Below are 12,513 nucleotides of genomic sequence, written 5' to 3' on the forward strand. Positions count from 1 at the left end.
CATCCAAGTCGCCCATAAAAAGTTATGGATATGCTCCTTATCTCATGTTTATCATTGAAAAGATATCCAAGAAGACTTTTGTGAAGGAGATTAAGCATGAACCCTACAGAATGAGACCTTTGAACATTCGAGCTCCCTCCATATCTCCATCACCTCCTCGTGCTCCTCCTAGCTCAAGACCGTTTGCCTCGAGACGTGCTCCTCCTCGAGGGTCATCATTCATCAAGAGCGCTCTCAAAGCAATTTTCAAGATTTGCACCCATAATGCCACTCAAATCAAGGATCAAGGTGCTCGCTTAAGGAAAATGGAGAATCGTCAGAAACAAATGTACTCATCCATGAACCTCCAGCCACCTTGCTCTCCTATTGAGTTAGATGAAGCGAAGATTGCACCATTTGAGGTTGAGAACCATTGGGCATGGCATGATGAAGCCCAAGCTGCTGCCGAGAGTTCTCAACAACAAGCTCAAAATGATTCCTCTGACGGCGCCGAAGGAAGTGAAGAAGAGGAAGAAGATGATGAGGAAGATGGCAGCAGCGAGTAGGCTCTCTCTTTTTGGTGCTTGATGCCAAAGGGGGAGAGATAGTTATCCATTTCCTTAGTTTCCTTAGCTTTGGACTCCTTTTAATTCCTATCGCCGTTGGACAATTGGACTCTTGTTTGTGATGAACTTTGTGTCGTTTAATTTGTAAGACATTTTATGTTAGTGTGATGATTGTCGTACTTTCTTAAGTTTTGTGTGCTCTATGTCTTATCATAAATTTTGTATCCCACGGATTCTAGGATATAGGGGGAGCTCCTGTGAATTTAAATTCTCAAATATGTGCATTAATGTTTAACTCCGTTTAAACCAATGCACACATTTAGGGGGAGCTCACCATATCTTCTAGAATTCAAAATCTTTTTTCATATATCCTTGTGTATGCTTTAATCGGGTTGTCATCAATCACCAAAAAGGGGGAGATTGAAAGTGCATCTAGGCCCCCTAAGTGGGTTTTGGTTTATTGATGACAAAACGATTAAAGAACTAATATGTTTTTCGAGTATTGAACAGGTATAAACATTAGTTGTGAAGGTAAATGACGTTTGACGCCCGCCGAAACAAATGAAGAATCAACGAAGGGTACAAGATAGGGTTTACATTCATTTTACTTTTGAAATTGAGTCTAGGATAGACATTTTTTAGATGGATGGATTTGATTGCTTGATTAGTGTCTCAATGCTCAAGAGATCCTTTAGAACCACCCAGTTGAGAGACACATTCACTCACGGACACGAAACTCTTTCTGAAAAATCTTCAGAGTCCGGAGTCTCCGGTGTTCACCGGATACTCCGGTACTCAGTGTTCAGCCGGAGTCTCCGAGATAGCCTCCGGCAGAGAGTCTCGGTTACGGTTTATTCTTTTTAAGAAAAAAAAAGGGGACCGGAGTCTCCGGTGTTCACCGGATACTCCGGTAAAATGTTTAGTGTGCAGTCGGAGTCTCCGAGGTAGACTCCGGCAGAGGCTTTCGGTTAGCATTTAATCTTTTTGATAAAAGAAAATAAAGACCAGAGTTTCCGGTGTTCAGCGGATACTCTGGTACCTGGAGATGCCGGAGGATCCGGCTAGTCTCCGGACTTAGTCTTTTTGGAAAATCTATCAGGACCGGAGACTCCGGTGTTCACCGGAGACTCCGGTAATTAAACAGAACTGTAACGGCTAGTTCTGACACGTTCGTGACCGTTCTGACGCCGTTTTTGGAATTAGGACCGGAGACTCCGGTGTACACCAGATACTCCGGTAAGCTTTGACAAAAACAGTAACGGCTAGTCTGTGAGAGAGTGCTATAAATACCCCCTCTCTCCATAGCATTTAGAGTTTGCTGTGGCTGGTATTCTTGAGACCTCTTGAGCACTTTAAGAGCATTCAAAGCCTCTCCGATCATCTCTAGAGCAAAGTTTGCACAAATTTGAGAGTGTGTGTTTGGAGAGGGTTCAAGCCACTTGAGCATTGAGTTCTTCATCGAGTATCTACTGCGATCATCTCTCTTGAAGCTTTGGGCTTCTAGAAGGAAAGGAGTCGCCCGAAGAGCACCCAAAACTTGTGGTGTGCCTCGGGATGTTTGTAAGCATCTTCATATTGAGTAAGAATTTCTAGCTTGATCTTGATGGTCGCTAGAAGAGGATAGGGTTGGAGAAGATCCGGCTCTTTGTGAGCTCCTCAACGGAGACGTAGGCACTTCTTTGTGAAGTGGCCGAACTCCGGGATACATTCACGTGTTCTTATTTGCGAAATTTACTTTATCGTGTGAATTTGGTAATTTGTCATTTAAATTGCTATAGTGACAATCTTGCTAGTATTAAGTGTTATTCTAGCCTTGTGATATCTAGTTGACCTAGTGTAATTCTTAGACTCTAGCTGTTGTCTTTAGTTCACATTTATTCTGAAATTTCCTGTCAGGCCGGAGACTCCGGACTAGACCGGATACTCCGGGCCATACCGGCGTATCCGGACTTCACCGGAATATCCGGCAGTTTAATCCGCTGTTTTTAGTTTTAATTTTCAGAAAAGCCTATTCACCCCCCCCCCCTCTAGGCACTTTCAGCTACCACGGTCGTGCTGGTAGGTGGCACTGAGGCCTGTAGGGCCGCCTACAGCTCCTCTAGCTGAGCCCGAAGGGCCACCACATGCGCCTGTTGGTCAGCTGTGGCGGCTTGTGCTGTTGTGGCCTCAGCCGTAACCCCTTAGGATGCAGCGAGGTCCGCACCTTGCTGTTGCTGAAGGGCCCCCGGAATGGTGGCCCCCCTAGAATCAACCACGGCCAGGGTCGTGGTCGGATCGCCGGTGGCAATGGGGCCCTCATTTCGGCCGGCTGTGAAGCGTAGCGTGAGCTTGGTCGCAGTGGTCATGTGGACTTTCGCACTGGTATGGCCGGGGAGTCGGCCGCCTGGACCATCGCCCTGGCAATTTTCTTCTTTGGCGGCATCCTATCTCTCCTAGTGCTACTACACTTATTGTCTCCCCATAGACGGTGCCATCTGCAAGTGAAAGAAAATGTCTTCCACGAACAAAGTGCAGTGAGAACCAACTCACAGGAGTGGTTCAAGCTTAGAGGAGAAGTGGAGAGGGTAAGAGTGCCTAGAGTTCTCAGGAAGATCTGTCCTCCTTGGCTTGGTGGCCAATGGTTTCGGTATTTATACTGATATTCAGAGTGTGAATATACAAACATGTCTATATGAGGCCGATAGATATACAAGTTCTTTTTTGTACAATAGGGCATAGGGATAGCCCCGTAAATCATCGCACTGCACCAGCATGTCAGACGATCACCACTTGCACATCCCAATTCATAATCCTTGGAGTCGGGTTATCTATAAGTACTTAATATAGATTAAGTCTTGTAAGTACCTTCGTACTCACACTTCTCTTTTAAGTGCTACCGTCCAGGAGGAGCTGGTCTTTGGCTACTTCACGTGCGTCGAGGATGATGGTGGGCATGAGTAGGCAACTACTTAGAAGTCATGTTTTTGTGATGGGGTCTAATGGCAAATGGCTCTATCCTCCTTTTGTTATTCATAGTTTTAGCTTTCGCTGCATAGCTCTCTTTAGTCTAGGAGTTGATTAGTTTCAGTCTCCTTCTAGCTCTCTGTTGCTATAAATTGTAAGAAATTATGGATGCTTAAGAACTTGTAATATAATTTAATCACTCGCTCTTGTTATGCTTTGTTATGATGTGATATGTTGGAAAGGCATATGTTTCGGTTTTCGATTAATTTTGTGTTTCTATCAAGTTTCGTCTTGGTTTAATCTATCAAAACCTTGCTAGAATATCAGTGTTTGATCTGAGAAAAATTCGAATGGGTTTGGTTTGCGCTCGAGTAGCTTTTTGGTCAACTCGACTAGGTTTTAATCAACTCGATTCTGGTTGATATAGTCTATTTCAACTAAGCGTAATTATTGATCCACATATCCAATTGACTCGATTCTTATTGGGTTAGTTTCATATTTGAATCTAGTTTCAGCTGTTCAAATTTGAGGGCAATCGGATCAACAGATCTTTCTCTACATTGTTTTTACTAGAGCATCTACAATCTATTTCGAGCGGAATACTAAGTTCAAATTGATTTTCAATTTGGGTAGATTAATCTTTGAATTTGATTTTCACGATCATTCATCCACCTCTGATTATCTTATTAAAATATAATCGATCCTACAATATTGATTGTAGGGGAGAGAAGAACCACACCTAGAATAGGGTATGCACGACTTGAGCAACACAACGCGAGGGCTAGTTGGGAGATTTATCTCTTCCTGTAGGGAATGGAACAGTGTAAGAAAATTTTAATCTCCTCCTGTTTGGACGAGGAAGCTTGTTCCCGAATAATTAGAAGTTCAAATTTAAATTAACTTTGTGGAATGAAGAAGAAAAATTGGAGGAAGGGAAGTCCCTCTATATACATATAAAATATTTCTTGCCAGTTTGAGCTTTTCATGCCAGAATGTTGAAAGTCACAACAGAAATTTCAGTCTTTGAAAGTTATGTGCTGTCCCACATTTCATGTTTTTTATTAGAAATATGTTTAGAGTGATAAGATATAGACTTTGAGTTCTTCACTTGCACCAACCTGGCTTGATGAAGATTTGCTCAACTTAAAATAGTACAACTGCACAATAATGAAAAAGTAAATGCACGCTCACTGCAACGAATTTGCAATCGCATATACATATACATATTGCATTGCATGAATCATAAACAGACACTGTTTTGAAATTCTAGACAGTAATTATTTGTACATCTCAATCAAGATGATGAAATATTGTGTCAGGTACTTGAAGAAGTAACCTCCATGTGATGCTGATGATCCATTTATTCACAAACAGACACATACACAATTTGGCAATACATATATTTGAGAATACTCGTCAGTCAGACTGGAGCATATCTCAGTGCTTGTGCTTTGGCTTCTTTACTATCATCACAGTGCAATGTGCGTGATGGGCGCAGTAATCACTCACGCTTCCAAGAACAGCCCTGAGGGAGGTTCAGACAAGTCAAAAATATACAGAAGTGAAGTGAGAGCAAGAAGAAACATAAAAGTAGAGAAGAAAAAATGTAGTAGTTACTTGAAGTGTATGGTAATGGCCACTAGTACAGTAAATTGTGTCCTTGTATGCAGATCAAGAGTGAAAAAAGAATTCCATAGAAGACAGGTTCAAACGAGCTAATAATTCCTTCAAAATAATTAAAATATGTTTCTCAATTCTAGAAGGAGGTCTTTGCCAGCCACAAGTTTCTAGATTAAATTACATTCCAAGCAGCAGGTCTGGTCATTTGTAGTTTTAAACAATCATACGCACCAATTAATTCTAGTCTAGCCTAGTTCATTGATCATCACCTTTAAAAAGTTTTGTTAATCTGAAATTTTAGTGTTTTGTCTTGCCAATAAGTGTTGGTGCAACTTTTAGTGCTCTATTTTGCCAAATAGGTGCAAAGCTGCACATCATGAAAGGCAAGGAGAACCGGAACTTCACCAAGATGGATAACCGAAAGTCAAGTGGCATGAGTTTCCGAAGAAAACTGCTGGGACACTATCAGAGTTGACAATGAAGCTACTCCGAATGGGCCCACAATCATCACACTGTCTACGAAAAAATGTCAATTTAGAATCTGAACCTTGTTTTCTATGGCAAAAGATCCCTCTGTTGCATGTATTACACCTCTCTCTATGTTTTGTTGTGCATGGCACACATCACATTAGCAAATGTTAGACGATCAAAGTAAATCCATGGAGAGGAAGATACAAATTCATGGGTTTGTTTTCACAGAGTGGAGGCATGGAAAGTGCGTATGTGTGGGTGCTCCTTATCCATCACAACGTGAGGCTACCATTGTCTCGATAGATAGCAGGGGAGAACACACAGAACAGAACAGAGGCAGTGAAATGTCAAGACCTTTTTATTGCTCCGTAGCCATGGCTGCCGACGACCAGCATCTCGGCGTGGTGCCTCTCGACCGCCTCGCAGAGGACGTTCCTTGCGTCGCCTTCCACCACCTCAAACACAGCATCGCTCACCTGCAGTAGACTCATCACCACACATCACGATCTCAAATCATCGTAAAAACGCTAGACACTGTCAAAGGCGTCCTATTCGTCAGCACTTAATAGCACACACACAATTAGGAAATGACAAAGTATACACAACTGGTTTGAATCTGTTGAAATATAGTCCGATTCCATATTTAGTCTCGTTGGGACGTCCAACATGGTATGGTAGGATCCTTTATTATTAGCGGATTTGTTTCCGTGTTTATCTCTAGTTGCAATGGTTACCTCCTATAAATGCATCTTGTAAGTCGCACAGGAAGGGTGAGACAGCTCATTGTTATTCTCGTGCGTTTGTACTATCAACTCATCATACAGTGAAGATTTTTTATTGACATCCGTGATTTTTTCTCGTAAGGATTTTTCATGTAAACTTGTTGTCTTGTGTTCGATCTATTATTGCATTATTTGCTAACTGAATCATCAACGGGAAAAAACCATTTTTTTACATCGGTTCGTGTTAAGAATTTGACTGGGGACATGAATGGAGCAGGGTCAAAGATCATGCGTGTTGGTCCAGCCTTGCAGGGATAAACCCTTACTGTAGCTGATAGCCTGATAGGAATTTGGTTTCGATCAAGAACATATAGAAATCATAGGAGTCGGTGCTAAAAATTTGGGGATGGTTTACCTGCGCGCAGAGCTCCTTAGCCTTGTCGATGACGCGCAGGGAGCTGCGCTTGAGGTCCGCCTCCACGAACGGCAGCACGTCCGCCGCGCCTAAAGCAGCCAATCGATAGGAGCAATCAGAATCAGAGCCCGACTCCGATCCCCACCCCCGGAATCGAGAGCGGTGGAGGAGGAAGGACGACGGGCGGGCGCGGGAGGGGTGGGCGTACCTGGCCCGGCGAGGCCGACGGCGGACACGGCGGGGAGCTTGGCGGTGACGACGGCGAGGCGGTACTGCTGCGGCTGGCCCGGCGGGAAGAAGTGCTGGAGCGCCCACTGCAGCGCGTAGTAGCTGTGGTCGCTCTCGTCGGCCCCCACCACCATCGTCATCTTCCCCTCCCCCGGCGCAGGCGCGGGCGCAGACGCTTCCTCCGCCATGCCTCCTCCTCGCGATGGATGGGGGATCGTCAAAGGTTTGCCTTCGTTGCTGGACACACTGGATCCAATAATGCGCGATGGATGGGATGGATGTGGATGCTTGGACAAGACGACGACAGGCACGATGGAGCTGTCGGGTTCACTGCACAGTCACTGATGCACGGGTCACTGCTTGCCCGCCTCTGCGTGGAGCCTAGCTAGATCCGGCCGCCGGCGGCGGCGGCGGCTGAGAGAGTTGACACGTTTCCAGTTTGCTAGCTAATCATCTCATCACGAGAGTGACTGCTCGATCGATGATTAGCGGTGCCGTTCTGGGGCTCTGGGCCTCGTGTGGTTGGGAGAGGGTGGGTTGGCTGACCCGGCGCCCAGCCCAAACCGCTGGAGCAGAAAAAGCCGCGGCGGCGCCAAGCCACTTGGGCCGTCGTGCCACCTCTCTCCTCCCCTTTCACGCCCCGTTGGTGCGGATCGCCTCCGCAGCCGGACACCGCTAGTTGATGGGGACCACGACTCGGCAGCAAATTTATAGTACTATGTTCAAAAATATTTTTATGTGATTTTATTTATATCATCTATCCTATAATTTAATAGCTGAGTTATAGAGAAGAGAGAGTGAACATATGTCATCACAGTAAAAAGGATCTTTTGTAGGATCAGATACTATATAATTTGTTTCTCTGCAACCGTACTGAAGGGTCCTACGACCACCACCACCCTAGTTTTTTTTTCACTGGCGAAAAGATCAAAATTCGCAAATTTTTGTTAAGTTTTCGATCATTTTTCGTCCTCAGTTACGTATGTTCCACATGTTAATGAAAATAAATTAAAATTAGATATTTCATTTTCTTACGAAATTTTTGAAAATTTGGTGAATTTTTAGTCCCCAGCTGTTGCCCTCCCTAGTTGTATGGAGGCCAAAGACTCTGTATACCACCTGTCATTTATGCTTATGAATCCCATACGGATTGCTACAAAATTGGTGACTTCATGACCGTTATGTTTACATATGGGGGCCCTGGCGGCTGCGCTAATTAGTACTAGGATTTTGTGATGGAATTTGGCAGATGAATAAAATTCTTCATCTTCATTGTGCCCTTGTTTCCACATATTTATGAATGTAAGTTGCCCTCTTAGCCCATCCCGTATGAAGGTATGACTATATCTAATGGACAGTGCTTTCTATGCACCTTCTGTCTTGTTAGTTCATGCTTCACCTGGAGATCGACAAGGGAATTGATGTGGTCAAGTTGAATCTTTAGATTAACTTCTCTTCAATTGTCCCATTTCCAATTTTGTTTGAGTTGCCCTCACAGAGGTATTGGATTCGACTAGATTTCCTTTTTTTCTTTATCTGATCTGCTCACCAATTGGATTCGCACTTGGTGTAAAACAGGTTTTAATTGTTTGCATGATATTGTTTTCTAGCTGTTGCCTTCATCATTTCACAAGTGAGGATTATGATGGCTTCTTGGTAAGGCCTAGCCTTTGCAGATTGTAGCTATGCTGCGTTCTAGGTCTCGGCTTGATCCAAATTGGCTCTTATTATTGTACTAGGAAGTTTTGCCTTGCCCAACCCTGCCAAGCGAGCCTAGTGGGCAAGGTTGAGCAAAGAATCCAAACATGTCATCTATCTTTTCTGTTCTTTCCAAACTTCCTGCAGTCCAAAACTAGATCTGAAAGCATTCTTGCATGGTTCTCCAACAAATTTTAGCACCTCCAGATATGCCACTCAAACTTTACAAGTTGGACCTTTGAAGCTCTAGATATATTTTGTAATTTCCGCATGGTTGTTGACGGAGAGATAGATTGTATTTTGAGAGGTTTTGAGGTGAAGTACTGGAGAACTCAGTAGCTAGGCATGGTGGTCGAAAGACACTTTTCAGTAGTCTGGCGGACCATGCAAATGATGTAATAGAAAATTTCTTATTTTCCATTAAAAATAAGATAATTTTATGTTTGCTATTTCACAAAATAAACTTTTTTATTTATCATTGTTTCTAATTTTCATTTCTTCGTTGCCGTTGTCTTCCATTTTATTCATAAAAAAACACATTTGCCATTCGGAAGGACGACGACAGCCTTAGGCGCAGCCACCAACAACTAATCTAAGTTTATTGCTTTTTAGATACCGAATCATAGAATATGATGTACTAGAGAGTTGTAGAAAAATTGTATGCTTCTATAGGATTTTTGAATGCTGAATTTGAATAAATAAATCAGGATATATGAATTTCTGAATTTGTGTTGTTTGTTGACCATTAGGGGAGTTACATGATTACATTTGTAACTATAATTAGATATAACAAAAGCCATAAATAATTTTTGTGGTGAATACTAAAGTTGTAGAAAATTTTAGTGTGCTAATTTTTGTGTTTCCTATTATAGACAAATAGATATGAATATAACAAGGTGATTAGACTGCAGTGGATATTTTCTTTTTAAAGGTAAATATGTCTTTTCTTACAGGTCAAATGGATGACAGTGATGAGAAATGAATGAAATTAGAGAAAGTGGTAAATGAGAAAGTTTATTTTGCATGGTGACATATAGAGAATCACCTTATTTTTATGGCAAATAAAGAATTTTCTCATCGTGTAACATTGTGACTACACCCCAAATTTTTTATTTTTATATTTTTCAAATCAAAAAATTGTAAATATAAGCCGGAGCCTTGTTCTTAAAGATCAATTGCGATGGGTCTTTCAACTCGAAAACATTTGTCAAGAGGGTGGGGTTTCGTTATCCGAGATAGAGGCTGCCTGGACCATCTTCTTGATTCTTCCGAGCTGAGATTATATTGATAAGGAACGGTGTACGTTCGGCTATTAATCTGGGGATCGGGAATACGATAGTAGAGATGGTTGCTTTATTGGTTAAACAAGCGATGCTATACTCCAGCCAGTGGCCTCATCTGGGAGCTCAAGAATCTGGTGCATATGAATTCTATCGATGTTATAAGCTTGCGCATGAGTTACCAGCGCTCGGGTGTGTGTCCTACGGATGCTGACCACTGTTTGGTTACTCTCCCGAATTATATTCAGGACTTGGTTTCTCTACCGATGGATTAATTAATTGGATAGCTATCCTGTTGTCCACCGCGAGCACAAAAGGTCCTGCTCAATGTCGGGCTAGTCGACGGATTTGCCATGGCTGTGGACTCCTGCAAGGGTGATCCACTGTCGTCAATGATGTTCATGCTCGTCATGGAGGCCCTCAACGCATTGATTTTGTGTGCAGACAGGCAGATGCTGTTCACGGATCTTGGTGTAGCCGGTATCAAGAATAGGGGGTCGCTTTATGCCGATGATCTGGTGATTTTCATCTCACAAGGCGAACAGGACTTGGTGCTGATCAAGGCCATCCTCGATGCGTTTACCGTGGCGTCGGGTCTTTACACAAATCTAAACAAGTGCTAGTTTTCGCCGATTCAATGCGGAGAAGGGGACACAGGGACCGTGCAACGGTTCTTCCCCTGTTAGGTAGCCGCTTTTCCGATCAAGTACCTTGGAATCCCCTTGCCGTTGTGGAAGCTGTGAAAGCGCGACGTTCAACCGCTCGTGGACGTCGTGGTAGATAGGCTGCCAAGGTGGAAATCGGGCCTGCTCACCTCCACCGGTCACGTCCTGCTCACTAAAGTGACTCTAATGGCGATCCCCATATACATGGCCATCGCTACTTCTCTGCTGCCTTGGGCGCTAGTGCTATTGACAAGCTCCATCGTGCGTTCCTCTGGAGCAGCATAGACAAGGTGACCAGTGGACATTGTCTGGTTGCCTAGCCGCGCATCTACCGGCCACTCTAACTTAGCGAGTTAGGGGTTATCAACCTCTCCTACTTAGGTTTCGCGATGCGCCTTCGCTGGGAATGGCTACCGGGCAAACCCAACCCAGAAATCGAGCGGGGGCCTACTAGCTACAGTAAAGATGAAGCTACAGTAAAACCGTCTACAGTCCACTAAACCAACAAAAATGAGTGGGGGCCCGTGCCCCCGCTCCTATAGAGCTGGGTCCGCCCCTGGCTACGCTGAGTGGAGCAGTCGCGAACATGGGTAGGCCTGCCAACAAAAACTGAACACATCATCCGAAATCCGAACGATGTTCGATGCTTCCTTCATGGTCGACATTGGTAACAGCTCCCAGGCATTGTTCTGGATAGACAAATGGTTGGGCGGTGACTCCATCCAACATAGGGCGGCGACTCCATCCAACGTATGGCGCCTCAGGCGGTGAGCAAACATATTTCGCGTTCGAGAACAGTGGCACATGCTTTGAACAACCGACAGTGGGTGCGCTACATTACGGGGTCACTAACAGTGGTCATTTTGATCAAGTACCTCCATGTTTGGGATGCATGGAACAGGTGGATCCGGTGGACACCCCAAATAAATTCATTTGGCGATGGTCTGTTAACCAACAATACTCATCATCATCAGTCTACAAGGCATTCTTCCATGGATAAAATGAGCTCTTGTAGCCAACATGATCCTTTTAGACATGTATGTGATTTTAGTTATTAATAACAATATAGTTAATGGGACTAACATATTTATCTAGTATATGTTTTAGTAGGTCTTATGGATGCAATACATGAAGAAGTCATCGAAGCGGAACTCAAGAAAGATTGAATTGGACGAGTTTCAAAAAGATTGTTAATGTCGGATGGTCCGACGCTCAGAAAATTGTACACGCCGAAGTGTTTTGAATCAGAAGAAGTATTTCAGTAGAACACACCAGATGTTCCGGCATTGAGGTGATGAACATGACGTAGCATTTTCCAGGAGTAGTGTTTCTCTATGGTAAAAGGAGTTTGAACACTGGATGGTCTGGTGATGAAAAGACATGTACACTGCTGGCTTCAGTGGAGCATTTTTCAGAAGTTTTTGGCTCAGTGGAGAAAGGAATTCTACACGCCGGATGGTACGGTGATCAGAAGATTTACACACCAAATAATGCTCAATGAGAAATGGCTCGATTGGATAGTCTGGTGATAGAGTTAATAACACCGAAACATCTAGTGTTCACAATGAGTTTGAGTGCGGTTCCAACGGCTAGTGACAGCTGGTAACAACTAGCTTTGAGTGATGTCACACACTGAAAGGTCCGGTGTTCGGAGATGGTGCATGCTGGATCATCTAGCATTCAGGAAAAATGTGAGCAACGACTAGTCACGAGTTTAAGGCTATAAATACCCCCTTCACTCAGTCATTTGAGTGTGCTAGAGTCCAAAAAATATCATATACACTTAAGAAGACATTCAAGCCACCAAAATGCTAAAAGTGATCATCCAAGGCAATTAGCACAAGATTAAGGAAGTGATTAGTGCTATTAGGCCTAGAGAGAGTTGTTGCTAGGTGTTGTTGCCTAGAGAGGGGATCAAGGAGTGAT

At 43.7% G+C, this 12,513-nt stretch overlaps 1 protein-coding gene across 1 annotated transcript; it reads right to left on the reverse strand.

Moving 5' to 3' along the window:
• Positions 1-4,656: 4,656 nt before the first annotated feature.
• LOC133906255 (universal stress protein PHOS34-like) lies at positions 4,657-7,471 on the reverse strand. Its single transcript, XM_062348106.1, has 4 exons — positions 6,925-7,471; positions 6,717-6,805; positions 5,934-6,055; positions 4,657-5,013 (listed from the first exon to the last, which is right to left on the reverse strand). The coding sequence occupies exons 1-4, from the start codon at positions 7,130-7,132 to the stop codon at positions 4,926-4,928; spliced, it is 507 nt and encodes a 168-aa protein (XP_062204090.1). The 5' UTR covers positions 7,133-7,471; the 3' UTR covers positions 4,657-4,925.
• Positions 7,472-12,513: the final 5,042 nt, after the last annotated feature.

The sequence above is a fragment of the Phragmites australis genome, chromosome 23 (genome assembly GCF_958298935.1).
Source record: "Phragmites australis chromosome 23, lpPhrAust1.1, whole genome shotgun sequence".
Taxonomy (NCBI): Eukaryota; Viridiplantae; Streptophyta; class Magnoliopsida; order Poales; family Poaceae; genus Phragmites; species Phragmites australis.

Coding starts and splice junctions, on each gene's coding strand:
- LOC133906255 (XM_062348106.1), bottom strand. CDS start 7,132: ATGGCGGAGGAAGCGTCTGCGCCCGCGCCTGCGCCGGGGGAGGGGAAG. Junction 6,806..6,924: donor CGTCGGCCTCGCCGGGCCAG/GTACGCCCACCC, acceptor TGGCTGCTTTAG/GCGCGGCGGACGTGCTGCCG. Junction 5,014..5,933: donor GGCTACGGAGCAATAAAAAG/GTCTTGACATTT, acceptor AACCTCCCTCAG/GGCTGTTCTTGGAAGCGTGA.